The sequence below is a fragment of the Mus caroli genome, unplaced genomic scaffold (assembly GCF_978045245.1).
Source record: "Mus caroli unplaced genomic scaffold, Mus_caroli_1 scaffold_8, whole genome shotgun sequence".
In the NCBI taxonomy this organism is placed as follows: Eukaryota; Metazoa; Chordata; class Mammalia; order Rodentia; family Muridae; genus Mus; species Mus caroli.
This window is the reverse complement of record NW_028227263.1, coordinates 14,717,252-14,739,418: the sequence shown is the minus strand read 5'-3', so window position 1 is coordinate 14,739,418 and position 22,167 is coordinate 14,717,252. Positions and strand designations below refer to the sequence as shown.

Below are 22,167 nucleotides of genomic sequence, written 5' to 3'. Positions count from 1 at the left end.
AGAGAAACCCTGTCTTGAAAAACAAACAAAGAACTAGAGGAGGTCACCCCAAAGTAACCCAGCATCTGGGGCAGAGTTGTCAGGGTTCTCTGACCCCTTTGTCTGACAAAGGGAAAGACAAATCTGTCAGGTTCAATGTAGGACAAATTGCTCACTTAGGTGCCTATTTAGCATACCAAAGTGGACCTGGCTTCTCCCAGCATCCCTCAGTCCCTACCCGTGTTTAGCATGCCCTTTCCCCTACCCTAAACTTCTCCAGCCCAGGGACTGAGCTGTTCTTCCCTCAGCTGCCCATCCCATCCCCGTATAATCCAGCCATTTTGGTTATACCACCCAGGTCTCTTCCCTCTCCCCAAACCCCTCTCTGTACACGTCCCAGCTCAGGGTCCTGGTCACTCTGGACTCTCCCAAATGTCCTTACCTCTAGCTACGCTCTCCCTTTTATCTACAATAAACTTCCTCCACTGCACCTAGGAGCAGTCATCTCTCTCCCTCCCTCCCTCCCTCCCTCCCTCCCTCCCTCCCTCCCTCCCTCCCTCCCTCCCTCCCTCCCTCCCCTCCCTCCCTCCCTCCCTCCTTTCTTTGCCTCTCTCTCTCTCTCTCTCTCTCTCTCTCTCTCTCTCTCTCTCTCTCTCTCTCTCTCTCTTCCTTTCACTATCGATTCAGGCTAAGCTAGCTTAGCAGAAGGACAGTGCCCTTGTCCCTGCCTCATGCTCTTCTTTGCCACACAGCACTCTTCCCTTCTGGGACCAAGTAGGCAGTGAGAAAGTGAGAGCCCCGATCAAGGACTCTGTTGGAGACCTGGGATTTGGGGGGGGCTGTTGCTGGATGTGTACCCCCACTTTCTACCCTGGGAGGGGCCATGCTCATCACTGAGCAGGAGGACAGTACTGTGACAGGCAGGGAGCAACTGAGCCTTTGTCGTAGCCTTACCCAGCTGCTAACGTCTGCACCTCACCTTCTCTGGCAGTAGTGACTTTGTACACTGTTGGGATCTGGCAAAGCCACGTAAGGAAGGATTTCTTTTGGCTCTTGAGGCATAGTGGCTATGAATTCCAGAAGATTCAGAAAGGGAGATCTCTGAGTTTAAGGTCATCTGGGATTAAAGGCATGGTGGCACATGCCTTTAATCTGGGCCACACCTGTTGGAGACCTACATAAGGACATTGGAAGAAGGAATATTTATGCGCGCTCTCTCTTCTTTGCCTGCTTGCCTTGTGGGACTGAGCAACTGCTAGCTCCTTGGACTTCCATTCACAGCTGCTGCTGACCATTGTTGGGGAGTTGGACAACAGACTGTAAGTCATTAACAAATCCCCTTACTATATAGAGTCTACCCATAAGTTCTGTGACTCTAGAGAACCCTGACTAATACAATGGTGGAGGAGGCAGAGCTTGTGGCTCTGTGGTAGTGAGAATGTGTGACTGGAGTCCTCAGCTCCTGAATAGGGACTGTTTTGGAAAAGTTGTGTAAGCTTCACTGGAGGAAGTGAGCCACTAAGAGTCGTGTCTTTGCCAGCATGTTGTCTTTCCATGGTGAATTCTAGCCCTCTGGAAGTAAAAGCCAAAATAGATTCTTTATCCCTTTAAGGGGCTTTGATTTTTCTCATAGCAACAAAAGTGAAACCAAGACAGGACTAACTGACCCCTGTCATCTGCACATGACCGATAGCCATTGCCCTAGCAAATCCACAGCCGCTGTGGGTTACCAGCTACCTGCATGAGAGTCACCTATCAACCTCTGGGAGAGATCTAGGGTAAGGTATATGGGAAGTCATTATTCTTTGGGTGTGGCCACTGATGGTTTGCTCATGCCCCCGTGGACAACCCCACACTCATGCACGTGGGCAGTACTAACTGGGACTCAGTGGGTTATTTAAAAGAGAGCCCAGAGTGGTGGCACATGCCTTTTGTCCCAGCACTCAGGAGGCAGAAACAGGTGAGTCTCTGAGTTTGAGGCCAGCCTGGTCTACAGAGCAAGTTCTGGGACATTGAGGACTATACAGAGAGACCCTGTCTTAAAAAAACAAAAAAACAAAATAATGAAAATTCAAGAGAAGAGATAAAGATGGAAGGGGGAATGTGTTGTGGGGGACCCAGGGAGATGACAGGTTAAGGGTATGGTCAAGATACATTGTATACTTGTATGAAATTGTCAATAAATAAAAATAATACTTAAAATTTCTTTTAATGGGTTGGAGAGATGGTGCAGTGGTTAAGAACTCTGACTGTTCTTCCACAGGTCTCGAGTTCGAATTCAATTCCTAGCAACCACAAGGTAGCTCATAACCATCTGTAATGGGATCTAGAGCCCTCTTCTGGTGCATCTGAAGAGAGCAACAGTGTACTCACCTATGTATAAATCTTTAAAAAAAAATTATTTTAAAAAACTTAGGTTGGGGGGTCTCCAAGCAGGGCCATTAGCTATATGACTTAAATTCTCTTTATCTGAATAATTCTCTCTGAAGGCACTATGTTTCCCAAACCTGATCTTAGCTCATGCTTTGGTTGCCTGCTGCCCTTGAATAACAATACTGACAACTGGTCATCGTTCTACTTCGGCATCTGCCTGTGGTTCTGTGTGAACTCATGTTCATCTGAGCCTCATCTTCTGGTGAGGAACTCCATCACCTGCCAGGCACGTTTAACTTTTCTAAAGCTCGTGTGTGGGAAGCAGCCTGCCAGTGCAGTCACATGGACTGCTAGTCTCGTGGAAGTGGTTTACTTTGAGAAACCATTGAATTAGAGATTTCAGGTGAACTCCGATGCGTCAGTTTGAAGGGCAGTGAAGCAGCAACCAGCTCGGGGGTCGGTTGGTGTTGAGGGGTCCAGGCTTCTGTCATGAATAGCCGTCGGTGTTTATGACTTGCTAGTAAAAATGGCAGCATATCTCAGGGGCATTAAAAGCCCCCCCCCCCCAAATATCCTAAACAATCTTGCCTTTGTGTTAATTCCGGGAAGGGGTTTTTGCACAAAGAGCCACCCTGAAATGAAATGTTACAAGGTCATTGGACTCTCCTTAGCTCACTGGGTTCCTTATACTACTAGCCTAATCTTCATTCTAATTCAAAGCACTCAACAGAGTAACATATAGAATAACATATCTTTATTTTAAAATCATGTTATTGAATCCATTGGTTTTTTTTTTCTTTCAATCTCCTATATATTGTACAGCAAAGCGAGTCTATAAAAACACACCGTCACAGCTGGCTGGAGTGTGTCCTCGAATCTGTATGACGTCCCCATTCTTTAGGAGGGCACTGAGAGCCCTAACCCAGGGGGCCCCTCCCCTTAACTACTAATTCTGCCCTCAGTTGTACCTACCTCTCAGTTTGGAATCTCCACACCTAGTGGGATCCATAACACTGGCCCTGGTGCGTCCTTCTATCTGGATAAATCCTCCCTGTCCTTGGAGATATAGCCCAATCTCTCTCTTTTTTTTTTTAAAGTTTGAAAATATCTTAGTAGATATAATATTTGTACATATTTATAGGGTCTAGGAGGATCATTCCATATGTGCACATGATGCGTCATGATAAAGCTCATTGTGAACAGACTTTTTGCTGCTTCAAATGCTTGTCACTTCGAAATGTTGGGAACTTTTGGATTTTTCTAGTTTTTTTTTTTTTTTAGCTTCTCACTTTTAGCCAGGTGGTGGTGGCACATGCATTTAATCCCAGCACTCAGGATACAGAGGAAGATGGATCTCTTGAGTTTGAGGCCAGCCTGATCCATGGAGTGAGTTCCAGACAGCCAGGGCTACACATGAAAATCTGCCTCCAAAAAAACAAAATAAGGTTCCCACTCTTTAAAATGTTTAAAAAAATAATTTCATTTTATTTGTATGTTTTTCCCCCCTGCATAGGTGTATGTGTTCCATGCGCATGCAGTGCCCACAGAGGTCAGAAAGAGGCATCAGCTTCCTTAGAGCTGGAGTTACGGATGGTTTTGAGCCAATCGTGTGGTGCTGGGAACTGAACTCTGGTCCTCTGAGAGAACAGCCAGTGCTCTAACCACTGTACCATCTCCTCAGCTCTTTTCTTATCTTCAACTATATTGTTCATTGTATTAGTCACTTATTGTTGTGACATATTTGACACACACGCACACGCGCACACGCGCGCGCACGCACACACGCACACGCACGCACGCACGCACACACACACACACACACACACACACACACACACGCACACGCACGCGCACACACACTCCTGCCCCACGTCTTTCTCCTGACGCACAGTAGCCTTAGCTGCTGACTGCCACTCTGAAGTCTCCTTTTGCTGAATAAGGCTTTGGCAGCTATGGCGTCTCACCATTCATTACTCACGGCTACATCAACTCTTCAGAACTAGAGCTTAAATGTGAGAAACTGGGGTTGAGGAAGAACGGCAGGGGAGTGGCCTGTTGGGCGTCAAAGCTTCCCTCTGGAAAAAAAACACTTCTCTAGGTGCCAGGACCCGATGGATGAGAAGTGAATTTTCACGATGTACTGAAAAGTGCATTAAAGAGAGACAGAGAGAGAGAGAGAGAGAGAGAGAGAGAGAGAGAGAGAGAGAGAGAGAGACTTTATAAGTAGCTGCAGATGGAGAAGGCTGGAGAAGGGAAGCAAAGAGGTTTTCTGATGAAGCGCAAAAGGTACTAGCCGTGGGTAAGAAGGGTTTAGGATGGAGAGACATCCACACGGGGCCGATACCAAGCTGAACCTCTTCATTGTTTCCTTCCGCGGGGGCACTTCAGATTGTCACAGGGATGGATATGCACGCACTGGTCTGCAGACAGGCACACGTGCCCTTGGGTGGGTACACATTCTCTCTCACCGCCTTGCCCTGTGAACAAAACTCAGGCTCCCATGATCCTCTGGTGAGAGGGAGTCTTTTTGGAGGATTTGTTGGGACCTGCTCTGGTTTGGGTATGATTGGAGTGCAAGGTAGAAGTTTGCTTCAGTGTGGTGAAAATGGGGGCCTAAGGCAGGTCACACATGCACATGGTCATAGGACTGCAGGTCTCAGGGAGACTTGTGTTCACTGCTGTTTTCTTAGTGAGATTCCCCCGGTCTTCAGTGTGCTGTAGTCTCCCCTCCCCCAGCCTGAAACCTGCTTGCTCAGGGGTGTGGAGTTTGCCGCTCAATTGTTCTGCCACGCCCACTGCTGGAGCCTGCCGCTTTCCTGTTCCGAAGCCATCACGTGGTAACCCTGCTCCTGGACCCCCCCCCCAGATTATTTGGCGGGAATCGGGCCCCCTTCCCCTGCTTCATAACTGCGTGCGGAATAGTAAAATTGAGCTTTGATCAGAATGCCTGTCTTTGCTGCATCTTTTTCTCGCCCGCCTAGCCCTTCTTCTCTTCCAGGTTTCCAAAATGCCTTTCCAGCCTAGAACCCAAACATGTAGTCGGCTGGCCGGACACAACAGAGAGCCATGGAGTTAAGAACCAGAAATGTCTGGCACTCCTCTGAGTCTCTTGGAGGCGAAGATACCCCCAGCCACAGTCTTCAAGGCTGTGGCGGACCCTCTTCATATGACCCTACCTATCCTACCATCTTGTTGCAAACATGCACCTTCCTTAGGCCCCTCCTGGCTGTTGCATCCCTTCCTGTCCTCTTCTGCCAGTTCCACTTTGGAGCTGCCTATAAACCCCACAGCTCTTGGTCCTTGTGGCTTTTGCAGCTCTGCTCCTCAGCCCTTTCCTGTGGGTGAGACTCTATTTTCTCCCTCGCCTCCTGGCCTCTACAGAAGCCCTGGCACCAGGCAGACGCTGAGTTGCCTCTGGCTTAGCCAGGTGACGCCTCTGACCACCATTGTGTGTGCTGATGACCCACTGAATGGCTTGTCTCCCGGGGATGCCCACAACTACAATCTTCAGTGACATTTTCCTTCTGTGCTCTCATCCATGACAACCATGTCTTTCAGATCCTCTCATTCCCCCTCGGGATCCCTCTTAGGGATCCTCCAGCCCTTACAGCCTTTACCTGACCTGAAAAGGCTCTAAATTGATTTGCCTTTCCAACCAGATTTGGCCTTAATAGCCCTTCTATAACCAGTCCAAATGGCCAGCCAGCAGCACCCTTGATCCTAATTTTATTCAGGACCTTTACAAATACTGTGAGCTATCAGAGAAATGGAGAGTCCCTAGTTCCCATTTTTCTTTTCTCCAAGCCCTGTTTCTTTCTGTCTGGCATCCCCCCCACCTTCCCCACACTGCTTAACCATCTTGCCTTTAAGTTTGCAACAGGTTAGGGCCAGATGGGACCAGAGACTACAGCACACGCTCATGTGCGTAAACACACACACACACACACACACACACACACACACACACACTCCTGAAGTATGTATAGATCATTTGCCTGTAAATTTGATTCCAAATTCTAGGCTCCAATTCCTCCACATGGCCTTGGCTTTTGCAGCCTGTCCACATAGAACTACGTCCCTCTCCCTAAGACACACACACACACACACACACACACACACACACACACTCACACTCTTTCTCCCTCTCCCTTCATGGACTCAGATTTTATTACAAACTTGGCCCTGGTACACCCTCTCTGCTTTGTACTTCCTAACAGCCTTTCTACTTGAAGTCTGTCTGCCTTTGCTCAGCTTCTCTCTCTGACAGGACTTCTCTTCCTCCTCTCCCCATAGGTTTGTGTGACCCGAGGAATTGCTTGCGGGATTTGAGTTCCGTAAAAGAGAATTCCGGAAAGAAGATGTATCTGCAAAGGCTGATGGATCAGAGCTTACCAGGGAAGCGGTAGATCAGGTGCTGATATCCGGGAGCCAGAAAGCAGATTTGTTTCAGGTGGAACTAGGGTCCCTGTGCATGGCATAGAACCAGAAGGAGCACAAGCGCCAGGAGAGCCTGAGTCACAGCACTAACGTTATGAAATCTAATGTGGCAAGGGGGTTACCACGGTGAACCCATGTCAAGGTGTGCCTCTGAGAAATTATGCCATGCAACAGAACTGGTGTAAAAGGGAGTTTACTGGCAGAAGGGAAGAGGAGAGAGCACAGCGGGCAGAGGAGGACCAGTAGACATCTATGTTTCTGTAGAGTCTGAGGATTCCAGCCAGACACAAAAGTACTTCTCATATCAGAGACTGTGTGTGCGCGCATGTGTGTGTGCGTGTGTGTGTGTGTGTGTGGGTGCGCGCGTGTGTGCATGCGTGGGTGTGTGTCTCTCTTACCCCTTGATGGGTGGGACTTGGACGAAGTTGAGGCTTACCTCGGGGACTGCTTTGAGGGGAGTTGTTTTACGTATGCTTGCTAGAAAAGGAATTCTGCACAAGGGAGCAACCCGGATGTAGATTAGCGCCCTCTCTGCCACTCCTCCTTGCCCCAGGGTCAGCAGCACTCTGCCCATCACCCTGGGGTGTGTTATGGCGAGGTGCACGAGAAACTCAGGCGGGGACAGCACAAATTTTAATTCTCTCATCTTCCAATACAAGATTTATGTGTTCTGTGCTGGCCAGGCACGGAGATCTGCCTCTGGGGTGACAGTTGCTCTTCCTGATGATTCTTAGACTCATCTAGGTCCCAAACGTCACTTAAATCCTCATGTGAGAGTTCAAAATAAAACATCTTGTTTGGGGACACCTTGATTTGCCCGAGCGCTGGGATTGCAGGCACGGGCTGGGCGCTTCTGTGTGGTAACAACGCATTCCCTAACAGCTCAGGGTGAAAAAGTACAAACCATACAAAGCCCGGTGGCCAAGGCATGCTCCCGGTGGCCCTCCAAGTACCAATCCCAGAGGCGTGCTATGGCATGCACTCCACCGAGAGCAACTTTAAAAAAGAAGCGTTAGGAAGGTTTACACTGTCATTCGCCTCTGCTTTTTGCTTCTCCCACTTGAAACTAGGTCTGGGCACTGGGTTTCTGCCAGTCCTGCTGACGCTGCCTTCCCACGGCGGCGTCAAGTTCACAGCCACAGTCCCCCAAGCTGGGCACCGGTCCATTGCAGCTGTGGCCGGGGTCGATGTGACCGCCCTCCGCACTGAACGACCTGGGAACTTTCCAGGCGATTGCGCGGTGCTAGGCAGGTTTCCCTCTGTTAAGTGTCACTTTGGTCTTAAGGTCTTCAATCTCTGAGGAAAAAGAATCCTAGAATGGGAAACTGAGCCAGCCGGAGGGTGGAGTCGCGGGCCGCCCCGCCTCGTCCCCGCAGGCAGTCCCCGATCGGCCCCCCTCCCGGGAGCGGTGCCCGTCCCCCTGGCGCTTCGTCACCGCCGCTAGGCCAATGGGCTTGACCGTAGGGCCGCGCACACTCGCACCCGCTGTCCCCAAGACCCCGACACAGCGTCCCGAGCGCGGTTTTTCGGCTGTGGTCCAGCCCGTGGCCGTCGGAGTCGCCATGCAGTCCCTGCCTACCGCGCTCCTGTCTTTGCTACTGCTGCTGCTAGCGGCTCCTTCCTTGGCGTTGCCGTCGGGGACCGGTCGCTCGGCCCCAGCTGCCACCGTCTGTCCGGAGCACTGCGATCCCACCCGCTGCGCCCCGCCGCCCACGGACTGCGAGGGTGGCCGCGTCCGCGACGCGTGCGGCTGCTGCGAGGTGTGCGGCGCGCTCGAGGGTGCAGCGTGCGGCCTGCAGGAGGGTCCCTGCGGCGAGGGGCTGCAATGCGTAGTGCCCTTCGGGGTGCCGGCCTCAGCCACAGTACGACGGCGCGCACAGGCCGGCCTGTGCGTTTGTGCCAGCAGCGAGCCGGTGTGCGGTAGCGACGCCAAGACCTACACCAACCTGTGCCAGCTGCGCGCCGCCAGCCGCCGCTCCGAGAAGCTTCGCCAGCCGCCGGTCATCGTCCTGCAGCGCGGCGCCTGCGGCCAAGGTACCCGCCCCGCCCTGCGCTGCACTCCTGGGTGGCTCCCCACTCTCGCTTACTCAGCCCGACCAGTCAGGACCGTCGGGAGGGGATGCGGAGGTGCAGAGAAGCACTGCCGGGTGTTATAGGCATCCAGTTAGTGGGAGAAAGAGACGATGGGGCTCGGGGTAGCTGTGTTTCAAAGGCTCCCTCCGGCCCTATTTCTGCGCCAAGCCTCGGGTCGTTTCGAGAAACGCCAAGCAGGTGCTTTGCGCGCTTTGGTCCAGCACCCCCTGGCCGGGGTGACTCGGCACCCCGCTGGGGAAAGCCGCGTAGCATACCAGGGATCTTGGCAATGTTGAGATACATGGCTTTGGGATCGCAAGAACTCTTGTCGCCTTCCCTTCCTTCTCCTCTCTGCTGAGTCCTCTCTTCTTGGAACTATCTAAGCAGTGTTTTTCTTGTAGAACTTCTTCGTGAAAACTTTCACTTTGGGGAGAGGGAACATCTCTGCTCAACTCAGCAAGCATTTTTCTCACCCCGCCTCCTAAGCAGAAAACGATTTAGTAACTCCGGCCCTCTTCCTCCATTGATTTGAATCAAATTTACAAAAACGCCCACGATTTGGTCCTTTCTTGGTCCTTTGGTCCTTTTGCCTGAGTTCAACCAGGTAGTGGACCATGAAATTTGAGGTAGAGAAGGGGCCCACTGAGGATGAGGGGAAAAATGCACCCTCTACCCTCTCTTTCCATGTGGGACCTTTCTGTACCCACAAGAGCTGGAGGTGGTGGTGGTGACAGGGTGAAGGGGCTTGGAGAACTGCCCAGCTCCCTGCAGGACCTTCCAGAGAAAAGCTTCGGTTAAATCCAGAGATACCCTGTGGAAAAACAGTAAATTCAGACTGGCCACTACAGCGCTGTGGGGACCAGCCAGCTGGGTTCCAGTGCACTTGGCTTCAGCTACAGGGCTCCTGCCCAAACCTAGCACCTCCCCCCCCCACCCCCGCATGTGGTGGGGAGGACAGGAAAGCTCGGGAGAGGGAGAGAGATTTAGCTAGATTTTTCTTTATAGGAATATGGTTGCGTACGACCACTTTGGATTTGGCAAAACTTTACTCGAATGCACAGGAAAGTACTCCAGGTGGTGTAGGAAGAGGTGGGCTGGTGTTTATATTCTTACCACCGGAGCACAGGGCTGGACCTCAGCCCCAGGAAACTCAGCCTCCATAGAGAGAAGAAAAGTTTTTTTTTTTTTTTTTTTTTTTTCAGAGAGGACTGATCCCAGGGTACCTACCTACTAAGTCCCAGCCCATGTGACAAGTGAGTTATTCTGTGACTCTATTTGGTCTCATAGACCCTGGAGGAGGAAGCTCCTGGCCTCGTCTTTGTCTTAGATGAGGTGGAACTGAGAATGAATAACTTGTCCAAGGTCACTCAGCTGGAACCTGAACTCTGGCAGACTCGTTCCGAACAGGCCAGAGCTAGACCTCAAGGCTATGGGAAATGGGCTTCCAGGGGGCTGGACCAGCCATCTCACCTTAGGGAGAGGTAGAGAACTATGTAGCTGCTGAGTGGAGAATAGAGAATAGAGAATAGAACTTTGGAGAATAGATTGGTGTTAGTTAGTTAGTTAGTTAGTTAGTTAGTTAGACACCGGCAGAAGTGACCCACAGTGGTGGCTCAGAGTCCCCTGGGGAGGAAGTAGTGTGTCACACGTGCAGATATCCTTGAGTAGTTCTTGAATAGGCTCTGTTCAGAGGAGGACTGGTGTAGAACTAGCCTAGAGGAGGAGGGCAGAAGGTAGGAGTCTGGGCTACTTTCGCCAGAATCTGAGTGTGCACAGGTGACATTTTAAAAAAAGCACATTTTGGTGGAAAACCAGGTAGCCGTCACTCTTTGTAGTCTTGCTGCACAAGGCCGAGAGTTACAGACATCAGCAGAGGCCAATTACTTGGCTGGTTGAGTTGTATTGGGGAGACAGGTCCCTTGTTGGCCATCAGGGTCCTAGTGGCCCCTCAGTGTGGAGACAGCCACAGATGGAGTGCAGAACTGGTGGTAGCCTTCTCCCCTCCTTTTGTAAATATCTGTTGCTCTGTATCATGTCTGACACGTGTGCCTGGTACTTAGGGACAGCTAGCTACGTGGGTGGATGGATAGAAAGACGGAGATACTTGGCGTACACAGCCGACCCTCAGCCTGGCTTCGCCCTGACTCTCCATCTGAGGCTGTCCTAAGGTCCCAGGAGCAGAGTCTGTGAGTCAGTGAGCTGCTTTCATTCAGGCCCTTTCTGGCTCCCGCTTTTAGCAGATGGTGTCCAGGGACAGCTAGTGTACTTGATGTCACCCTTGAGTAAGGAGAACTGGCTGCCTGCTTCAGAGCAAAGTGCAGGTGGGAGTGGCGTTGAAGCTGGGTGGACACAGAGAAGTACCCCTGAGGAGAACATGAAGGGAATCCACTGTGAGAACACACTGAGGCCAGAGAGGTTCTGAGGCAGGATCTCGGCAGAAAGCTCAGGAGATGGGTGGGAACGTGGGGGGAGGCGATGTCCAAGGCGTTGCTTTAGGGGGTCACGACGGCCGTTTGGAGGGAGAAGATGCCATCACCCTGCCTAAAACTCTTGTCTATAAGTTGGTTAATGAAAAATCAGAGAACATATCTTGTTTGGAAATAGAGGGAAATTACCAGTGCTCCAGAGTGTGGCTGAGACATGCACAAGTATACCAGAGGACCAGGATCTGTTATTTACTACTGACCAGAACACAAGAAGAAATAAAAAATAAATGAATGTGGTGGTTCACGCTTGTGACTCTGGCAAGAGCTCCATGGGTTCGAGGCCAGTTTCAGCAACAGATTAAGACCCTGTGTCAAGTTTAAAAACAAAAAGTTATAGTCATACAGGGTAACAGCAACAAAGGTGCCATCTGATTCGTACTTCTTCTTCGGGCATCTGTTTACCAGGTCGTTGGTCCTGCTAACAGTGCCAATGCTGTAATTCTGGTGCAGCTGACCATCACACAGCAGCACCTTGAGCTCGTGCGTGGATTGTGACCCTGTTCATAGCCACCGCTCTGTGCTGTTGACAGAGCAACGGAGATTATAAACCAGATCCAGCTAAGTAGCAGCTAAGAGCTGAAGTAAACAGGGCCCCAGATGGCCATGGCTTTGGGACGACGAGGGATGACTCTCTCCTTCACCAGGCACAGGGATCAGGACAAAGTTGCCTTTAGTTACTGCCTCAGGAGAAGCCCAGAGTATAAGCAGTTGTAGAAAAGATGTCTCCAGCAAGAGTCCCAGATGGGTAAAGTGTTCTAGGGTAAGAAGGGCCCTTCTGGATCCTGAGACATTTTTGACTAACCAACATGTGAGGTGCTGCATCTAAGAAGCCAGGAAAAAGACTGTGGATAGGAGAAACCTAGTCTACCCATTCCTTACTCCAGGAAAGCCATTCCTACCCAAAACATCCAAACTGACAAGCCTAGAGGCCTCCAAGCCTCGTGTGGGGCAGAGGTGTCCTGGAGAGGAACAGCTAGAGGTTTTTAGAAGTTTTTCCACCTGGCCTCACCCCAGAGCCTCTGATGGCAGAGGGTACAGAACAGAACTCTTGGAGGCATGAACTATTTATAAAATGGACTTTATTTAGGTAGTTCTTTTATGTGAGCCTTGAGCAGGCTGTCACTGTGAGCTTTAGTGCCTGGCCTTGCTGGCCTCAGGAGATTCAAGAGGCAGCATAAAATCCCTCCCCTGAGGAAGCTCGTAGTTAACACAGTGCGGGCAAAGACAGTCACTCATTCCTGGAGTCTGTTTTCTTTCATCTACAGTGCAAGTTTTGCTATTGGCCGTTGGATTCACTTTTTTTTCTCTTAAAAAAAAAAAAAAAGGATATGGGGTGGAGATGAAGTTTCATCTTAGGACCGGGTTGGTAGAAAGCATGAATGAGGTTTCTGCCATCCTAAACTGTCTCCCTGGCTTTTGAACAGCCCATTTCACTGGCTGGTGTCTTTCTTCCCTTAATGCTCTGATGGTTTGCTAAAGTGTTAAATAGCAAGGCTTGATCAAATTAGGATGGAAAGCCAGGCGTTTAGTTTACTTTACTTTATCCCATCCCAGGGAGCAGTAAATACATTGCCTTGGAACTTGAGCGAGATTGGTCAGGGACGGCGGGACTGTGAGCTAGCTGGCCAGATGCCTGAGCACGGCAGGATGAATTCTGAGTTGGTTTGGAGCCGGGTGATCCTGGGCAAATTCTGTGTCTTGGATTCAGACATCAGATTTTCCATGGGCTTACATTTCTCATGGACAAAGCTCTGGGGCCGGATGCTGTGAGGGAGTAGTCACACTTGGCAGTGCTTTGAGTACCGACCCCTGGCTCTGGCCTGTGTGGGTCCCAGCTCCTCTGGCTTTCAGGGCCACACCAGTGAAGGGCCTGGGTCAGTGGTTTCTGAGATCCCTTTTAGTGAGGGTGGCCTGTGAGTCTTGTAAGGAAACCGCCAGTCTGTGAGGAGGCTGTGCTCCTGTATCCCTTTCAAAGGCTTGGATGCCCTCAGAGATGCTCGCCACCTTAAATTATGATGGCTAGAGCCAAGTTTGACATTGAAGAGCTGTCCCCATCTTGACCGATGCCACCTTTACTTCAGCTTTCAGTCAACTTATGAGTCTTTCTGTGAGTCAGTGGGAGTCACATGCCCACTCCCAAGAACCAATGCCACAGGGTAACTCATTGCTCCTCTCTGTGACCTTGACCCTTCCTCTTGGTCCTTCTGGTTAAGGTTCCTACTGAGCTGTTTCTTTGGCTTTGCCATTTTCTCTGACATTAGAAAAGCAAAATGCATCCAACAGAGAAGCCGAAGAGGGTAGTAGACCACTTGAATGTTTCCCTAAAGACTCAGCAACCTTTGGAAAGTTGGTGTGACTCGGACCTGTTAAATGACTATGGGGTTCTATTAGACAGGACAGTATGCTTCAGAGACAGACATGAGTGGTAATGGGGGTGGGGCAGTTAGAGTACCGGAAGGGCAGAATTCAGCTTTCAGCCAGCGATGAACATCCCAAATCCATCCAAAACATTCTTCCTTCCTTCCTTCCTTCCTTCCTTCCTTCCTTCCTTCCTTCCTTCCTTCCTTCCTTCCTTCCTTCCTTCCTTCCTTTCTTTCTTTCTTTCTTTCTTTCTTTCTTTCTTTCTTTCTTCGAGACAGGGTTTCTCTGTATAGTCTTGGCTGTCCTGGAACTCACTCTGTAGACCAGGCTGGCCTTGAACTCAGAAATCCACCTGCTTCTGCCTCCCAAGATCTGGGATTAAAGGTGTGCGCCACCACCACCCAGCACCAAACCATTTCTTGAACAATGTCTGTGTACTTAGAAATATGGAAAGTATAGGGAATGAGAGGCCAAATTGGCTGACCTTTCTTATTGAGGCAAGAAGCTTTCATGGTGCCTGACTGTGGGCTAAGCTTCTTTCTGAGCTCCTCTTTCTGAATATGTGATTGGTTTTTCTCACCAGTCAAACAATCGTGGCAATAAGTGTTTGCTCACACTTCTCAGTGCTATTAGCGTGGAAGGACATCGTTTCCTGAAGTGGTTAGCACCATCTGGTGTACTTCTAGATAGAACTCTGTCCTGTCAGCTGTAATGATAACCACGGTCATGACCATCAAAGCTCCAGTGAGGTAGTCAGACAGCTCAGAAGAAAGGGCTAGAATGTCTGTCCCGTGGAACACTTTGGATTGGTGAGTTGGGTGGGTTAAGAAAGATGCACAGAGAAGGGGTGGTGGAAACTATCCTGAGGCTGACATGGAGTTTGCTAGTCTGGAAAGGTTCTCTGGAGTCAAAGGCTGCTTTTCCAGAGCCTCTGACGGTCCAGTCCCAGTCATTACCCCAGCACTGATCTTCTGAAAAGTATATGGGCTTCCTCTGAGGTGGCTGCATGTGTGGGGCACCTGGGAGTGTGTGAGCGTGTGTGTGTGCACGTGTACACAGAGACCATCAGTACATGTTAAGCATTTTCCTCTGTCATGTTCCCCCATCTTATATTTTGAGATAGGACCTCTCATTGAACCTAGAGTTCATAGATTCAGCTAGATTGCCTGGCCAGCAAGCCCCACACACTCTCCTCAGTGCTGGGATGATAGAGGTAAGGCTTTTTCACATGGGTGCAGGAGATGGAAGTGGGGCTTCATGCTTGTGCCTCGGTTTACTGACCTGAGCATTTCCTCAGTCCTTACGACCTTTATAAGAACTATTTCATTTCCTAAGTTGGGGCCTACAGGAGATGGCAGTCAACAGACACTCTAGGCCCTTCTTGAACCTGGTTTTGTTTTTATGTTCGGGAAATTCCTCATAGGGAAAAATGTGTCATGTCTTAAGGAAAGAGGGGAAAAATAACCCAAACAGTTTGGGAGTTTACAAATGCCCTATTATTTTGATTGCTAGGACAGTTTGTTGAGTTAGCATATTTCATACATGGTCCTGTATAGCATTGCTTGACAGCAACTGCTCCCTAGCCACAGGACAGGCACATTTGTGCACTGAATTCTCGGAGGGCTGGTTGTCGTGGTTGGAATTTTTGATAATTTCCAAATTTGAATAACCCATGTCTTCATGAGTCAGAGCCTTGTGCAATATTTCAGACTTCAGGAACGTCTTCTTCCCTGGTTGTGCAATGAGCTCTCTTAGAAGGAGATGCTAGGCTGCCTGTGTAATGAGTGTGTTTGTCTCAGTGTGGATGAGATGTAGAATTCCCTTCTACGCAGTCTTGGGCAAGATGCTACCTGATCATCCAACACTCGGGCATCTCACACCCTGTGACTAAGGCAAGTTCTCTATTTGGTGCCCATACTCAAAGCAGGAGTCATCACTCCGTGGACAGATGGATACAGACTGTTGCCAGTTGGGATTGCCTCAGTACATGCCAGCCAGCTGGATATGGGAGAGGAAGGGCTCATGCAAAAGTAAACATCTGCTTTTTACACACACACACACACACACACACACACACACACACACACACACACACGGTGAGCTACTTGGGTCAGGATGAGGGAAATGTCACCAAACCACAGTGATCTAAAGAGTGACCACCACTGTTCTAACGGGGCGACAGACCTTGTCTTGTTCCGTTGTAGATACCGGGAAGGCCGCCTAGCTATAGAAACAGTAGAGGTTCCAAGAGGTTTTATCCACCTGGGGCCACCCACTAAGGAGAGAGCTAGGATTTGAACTTGGAGCCACCTCACTACCGGACTGGGGGACTTCCTTGATTTGGGTTGTTTAAAAGCATGCTGATTAATCTTCAAATATTTGGAGTCCTTTCCAGCCTCTTCCCTTTTCTGACTTTCTGGTTGAGTTCTACTGTGGAGAACATGTGTGGTGATTTCCAATCTTTTGGATTTATTGGAATGTATTTTCTGACCTTGAATGTGGTCAGTTGGTGACTGCTCCCTCTGGGCTTCTGAAGAGCATGTGTTCTGCTGTTGTTGGCTGGAATCTTCCAAATATCAGCTGTAGGGTATTGGTGGTGCTGTTCAGATCAACTAGACACTGATTTTGCACCTCTGTTGACAGGGTCCGAAAGAAGGATGCTAAAGCACCCTCAGCTACAGTCTGTCTTCTGGGACTCCATTTTAGGAAACTGGACCTCCTCAGCCTCACCCTCACCCCGGCATGAGTTACTCTCTGTGGTCTGTTTCCTGGTGTGTTGCTTAAGGATAATGATACTGGCCTGGGGAACATCAGCAGGGTGTTGTGGGGTCAGATAAACTAATGATATAGTGAATGAGCTTTGTCGACTAGGAATATGAATGATTGACAGATACCTGGACTGCTAGACAGTAGGTCCAGACTCTTCCAGATCTCTTGCTAACAAACAAACAAACAAACAAACAAACAAACAAACAGACTGATCCAGAGAAGATAGAAAAGTAAGGGGCATGCTTACTGGGTCAAAAAATACCTGAAACTGGGTACTTTACACAAAGGTGTATTCCCCTTCCTTTTCGGGAGGTGCAGGCATAAGCTTGACTCTGGTAGAGATGTCATGGTGGGTGGTACCATGGGAATGTGAACTGGAGAGATCATGAGACAACATGGAAGTCAGAGAGGCTTGTAAGAGCTAACCAGGGATTCAGGAGAACTGCCTTATTTCCCTGTAAGGGCCAGACCCTCCCAGTTATCCAGTTGCTTCCTTATAAGGCCCTGTCTCCAAAATGGTCCACGTTACCTCCTAACAGCACTACACGGGGAGACACGTTTAAACCACAGCACTCACTCATTGTTGCCACCATGGAGTCGGCTGTACTTTCCACTACTCATGTCTAGCCACACCAGCTCCTTTTCATGTTCCCTTAGCTTTTGTGGACCAAGACACTGCCTTGTGGAGACACCAGAGGCTGGCCAAAGCCACCAACTAATTGCGGGGAAGACAGTAACCCAGAGGAGATGACCTGGGGCTGAAAGGTGCTTCCGGCTTACAGCTCCATTCCTCACACTGTGGGTGGGAAAGCCAAGGTGCCGGAAGGGAACTTGGTTCTCACAAGCTGTGTTATTAGACTTGCTGGAGTCGGAGCCTGGGCCCTGGCAGCCTTAACAAACTACTTTCAGGTGCATGTTCTTAATAGGTCAGTTACAGACACAGTAGTGAAAAGCAGAAATAAGATATTCAGTGTGGCCACAAGGGGAAGAAAGAATAGTCCAGTGACCCTTCCCATTTATATCTGTGGGAATTCTGACATGAGGTTTAGATTTATTTATTTATTTATTTAAAAATTTTATTTCATTTATATGAGTACACTGTAGGTGTCTTCAGACACACCAGAAGAGGGCATCAGATCCCATGACAGATGGTTGTGAGCCACCATGTGGTTGCTAGGAGTTGAACTCAGGACCTCTGGAAGAGCAGTCTGTGCTCTTAATCACTGAGCCATCTCTCCAGCCCCCAATGTTTAGATTTAAATAGAGGGTCAGAGGTCTGCAGCGTAAGCAGTCCAGGTCATGGTGTGGTCCCACCATCACTGACCCATTATTGTCTCTGCTCCAGTCTTACTGGAAAGATTCTCTCATAGGTCAGGATTGTGTGAAACTTCTTTCCTGAAGACACGTTCCTCCTCTGGGTAGCACCCAGCTTCACCCTTTTTCATCTCTCAGCATGAGATTCCTGGGGACATTCCAACTCCTTGGGAACTATTGTTTCCATAGTAGGATAGCCAAAGGTGGGTAGGGTGGGGTAAGGTGGGGTGTTACACAATAGACTTTTTAGAATATCTGCCTATCTGGGACTGGAGAGACGCTCAGTAGTCAGTAGTATGAATTGCTCTTGCAGGGGACCCATTGGGTTCTCAATATGTTGGGTGACTTGGAACTGCCCACAGTCTGGATAATCCAGTACCTCTTCTGGCTCTCACCTGTGCAAACCCCACACATATGCACACATTCAGAATGGTTCCAGCTGCGTATATATGTGCAGCTTGGTGGTAGCCGATCCTAAGAACCCATCTTCGCAGCCTCCTTCTTCTGGAGTGGCGGTTAGGTGTTTGGAGGAGGCTGGGGTCCACATGGGAGATTTCCCCACGAGGCCTGAGAAACAGTAGGCATTCTCACTCAGTCTTGCTTTTCAAAATGGCATCGAAGAGATCTTATTTTTTCCTACTTGAAAAGATGACGGCAGTGGACTGCTTGGCAATCCGTGTGGTAACTGACTTCTCTCCTCAGGCATTTTGAGGCCCTGGAATGTTGATTGCAATGCACTTGCCTCAGGGAAACATCTGCACAAATATCCTAGTGAATGATTCAGTGCCGAGGAGCCTCAGTGTCTAAACCTATCTATGGTTTGAACTTGGTCAGGACGAGCCTGCTTTCTTCTCTTCAGACAGGTTTGGCTTCTTTCTTCCATGTTATTTAGCCATCCTGGGACTCCCTCCATATATCTGATGATGATCTAAAGTAGTACTCTACCAGCTCTTAGGAATCAGAGTCATAATCACATCAAAATACACAGGAAAGAGATTTATGTTCTTACAGACTCAGGCTTCACCCCCGCCTCACGTCTGGAGGCCATTGTTGTTAGCAGGTCAAAGATTTCATTTTGGTGTGTTGAACTCTTTCAGGACAAACAGTACCAAGGATGGTAGCAAGAGAGGAGTGGATAGGTTTGCTGTAGCCCTTGGTATTTATTGTCAAACTCTTCTCAAAGGGTTGCTACCGTCCATTGTCACCAGTGATGGAGTTTTTAAGTGTTTGTTGGGAGGGAGTGTGAATGTCTGTGTCTGGGATGCATATGTACATACCTATTTGTGGTGGTCCTGAGTCCAGGGGTCACTCTTGGGTGTTTCTTTTATTTAAAGCTTTATTTAGGTATTTTAGTGTATGAGGGCTCTGTCTACATGTACAGACAGCACACCAGAAGAGGGCATCAGATCCTATGATAGATGGTTGTGAGCCATCCTGTGGTTGCTGGGAATTGAACTCTGGACCTTTGGAAGAACAACCAGTGCTCTTAACCACTGAGCCATCTCTCTAGCCACTTGGGTGTCTCTCCTGAGTGCTATCTTGGTATTTTTTGAGACCTGGGTCTCACTGGCCTGGAGCTTGCCATGTAGGCTAGACTGGCTGGTCAGCTAGCCAAGGGGTCCACCTATCTGAGCCTCCTAGGCACTGGGATAACAGGCATCTGTCTCTGTCTTCTTGTGGATTCTTGGCCTTGAACTCAGATCCTCAGTGTTTGTGTGGCAAGCATTTTACTGACTGAGCTACCTTCCCAGCTGTGGAAGGTCACCTTCCCAAGTTGCTGAAAGTCTACAAGACATTCCCTTGAAGGAACTCCTTCATGATAAGTGGCAGATATCCTGAGCCAGTAGAACCACTCAGTCTGTAGGTTTTCCTGTTTGTTGCCTGTCGGCACCTTTATCTCCAGGCTCATCACCGGTAAGGGGAAGCCGTGTTTGGGGTAGAATGAGCACTTAAAAGAGATTGGAATTATCTGGGTTAGTGAGTTGTGATCATAGCTCATCTAGACTGAAAAGGGGCTTGTGGCAGCCACATCAGCCTTCTGGTTGGTCACCTGTATTTTTGATGATGTGTTTTTGAGGAGCCTGGGTCAAGTGAGGGGATGTGAAGGTCCAGGGGCATTCACCCAGTGTATGACAGAAAATGGAAGTCCCTGGGTGCCCAGTCAGGGCTTACTAAGTGGAACTTTCTAGATGCTAGTTCTTTCCAGGATGTGGACTAAGGCCAGGCTGTTTCTGTTTTGAAAAGTGAAAAATGTGTTTATTCAGATGTTTTGGACGCATGCAGGGCTGTAATGTGAGCCACATAAATTCACTTTGCTAGTTCAATAGTTTCATTCAAAAAGAAAGTAGAAACACGACATTATTACTAGCTTTGATTTTAATGACAACATTTTCAAGACATAATTCACATATAGGGTTTTTATATGTCCTTGGTGCTGTGGACGTATCACCCCTAGTTCCAGAATATTCTAAATACCTCTAAAATAAGCATAGCACCCATACTTCCCTTTGCCTGGCTCTAGCCAGCTACCAGCTTACTTTCTGTCCCTGGGAATTTGCCTCTTCAAGACATTTTCTACAAGTGGGGTCCTATAATGTGGTCCGCTGTGACTGGCCTCTGTCAGATGGCATCATGTTATCATTTTTATGACTGAAAAAAAATCTTCTCATTGTGTGGTTATGGGAAGACATCTCTCCCTGCTGGGGGATACATAATCTCAGCCCTGAAAGTCACTTTGACAGTCTAAACTGTTCAGATGGTATTAATGTATTAGTGGCTATGAAACCAAAATTAAATATTCCATAAGGCTGAGAATCCCACATTGAAAAGATCAGGAACTGTACTTTTCAGGTTGATTAGAACATACAACTTTTTTGTAATTAAAGAAAGAATGTTGGAAATGGTCTCGCCTCTTCCCTCATTTAACCAGCAAGAGACCTAGAAAGAGAAAGTGCCTTGTTTCTGAATCCAGCCCCCCAACCCCAACCCCCCTTTTGCAGCTTGTCTGAGGCATCCTTTCCTTCTGGGGTACATCTCAGGTTTGTAAGTCCCTCTGCTGTCTGGCTTGTCCACAGGAACTGCAGCTCATTGGCAAGCGGGCATTGGTGCTTCTCTGGGCTCTAGGCCCAGTTTTCCTGCCTCTAGAGGAACAGCCTCCTGGGCCCCACCTCCCAACTCTGCCAGGGAGGTTGGAGTTTCAGGGGCTGAGCATCCAGGCAGCCCCAGACAAAACAACCAGAGGAATCAAGAGCAGGAAGAGAGCTCATTTGAGAAGTCTGTGAGGGTCAGTCCTGGAGCCAGACTCTTATCAGGGAAAGTGGTTGGAGGTTTCTATGACCTGAGCTGTCAGCTGTTTTCCTGCAGTTAATAATAGACACTTGCAGGCTGTTCAGAGACGGCTGAAAAAGATGCTCAACCCCGAGCATTCACCATGGGCACACGAACAAGGTTACTATCATTTTCTTTCTCTTGTCCTCAAGACGGATGCAACTTTTTCTTTCTTTCTTTCTTTCTTTCTTTCTTTCTTTCTTTCTTTCTTTCTTTCTTTCTTTCTTTCTTTCTTTCTTTCTTTTTTTTTTTTTTTTTATGAAAGCATCATTTAACGTAGACACATGCTTCTATAAAAGGCACCTTTTCCCCAGGAAAGCCAAAACTACAGAATTAGGTTGAGCTTGTGAGTCACAGCACAATTAGGGGCTGCGGGCCAACTGGCCAGATGCCCCCAGTTTGTTCCTGATTTGGCCAGTGGTGGGAGACAGCCTTAGGCTTGTTTGGGTGACCCAACCCCCTTCCCTCTACCTGCCGTGAGTGAGTGTCTGGGCACCCGGGCTGCAGCCTTATCCTAGCCCGTGCAAGCAGCCTCATGCACTACCTTCAGCAGTCACAGCCTGAGGTCTGGCATAGGGCAAGCTTTTCCCACGTGGAGCCGTCTGGGAGACTGTACCGGAAAGAGGGGCTGCCAGTGCTTGGAAGTGCCAGTGTGGGCTGGAAATCAAGGCCAAGCGCCTTGGCTCCACCTCCTCTTCCTTCTTTATTCATTAGGAGGAAAGAAAAGAGGTCACAGCAAACTCTCTGGAATTTTATGCAAAAGACAGGGGCTGGCGCTCTCCCCCTCCCCCTCTCTCTACCCCTTTCTCTCTTCCTCTACCCTCCTCCCTTCCAACTCCCTCTCCCCTCCTCTTCTTCCCCTCCCCTCCCCCTCCCCCTCTCCCTCTCTCTCTCCTCCCCATCTCTCTCACAGGGTCTCAAGGATCCAGGTTGTCCTTGAACTCACAATTTACTCGTGGTTGGTCTTGAATTTTTGATCCTCCTGCATGCACCTCCTGCGTGCTGGGATTACACACGGTGTGTGAATTGGAGATTAAACCCAGGACTT

The 22,167-nt window shown here is 49.2% G+C and overlaps 1 protein-coding gene across 1 annotated transcript in view; it reads left to right on the top strand.

The window, feature by feature from the left end:
• The first annotated feature begins 8,231 nt into the window (after positions 1 to 8,231).
• Positions 8,232 to 22,167, top strand: part of Htra1 (HtrA serine peptidase 1) — a 49,943-nt gene continuing 36,007 nt past the window's right edge. The window contains exon 1 of the mRNA XM_021167440.3: positions 8,232 to 8,823. Coding sequence (XP_021023099.3) covers positions 8,238 to 8,823 — 586 coding nt within the window. The 5' untranslated portion in view covers positions 8,232 to 8,237. The remainder of the gene's footprint in view (positions 8,824 to 22,167) is intronic.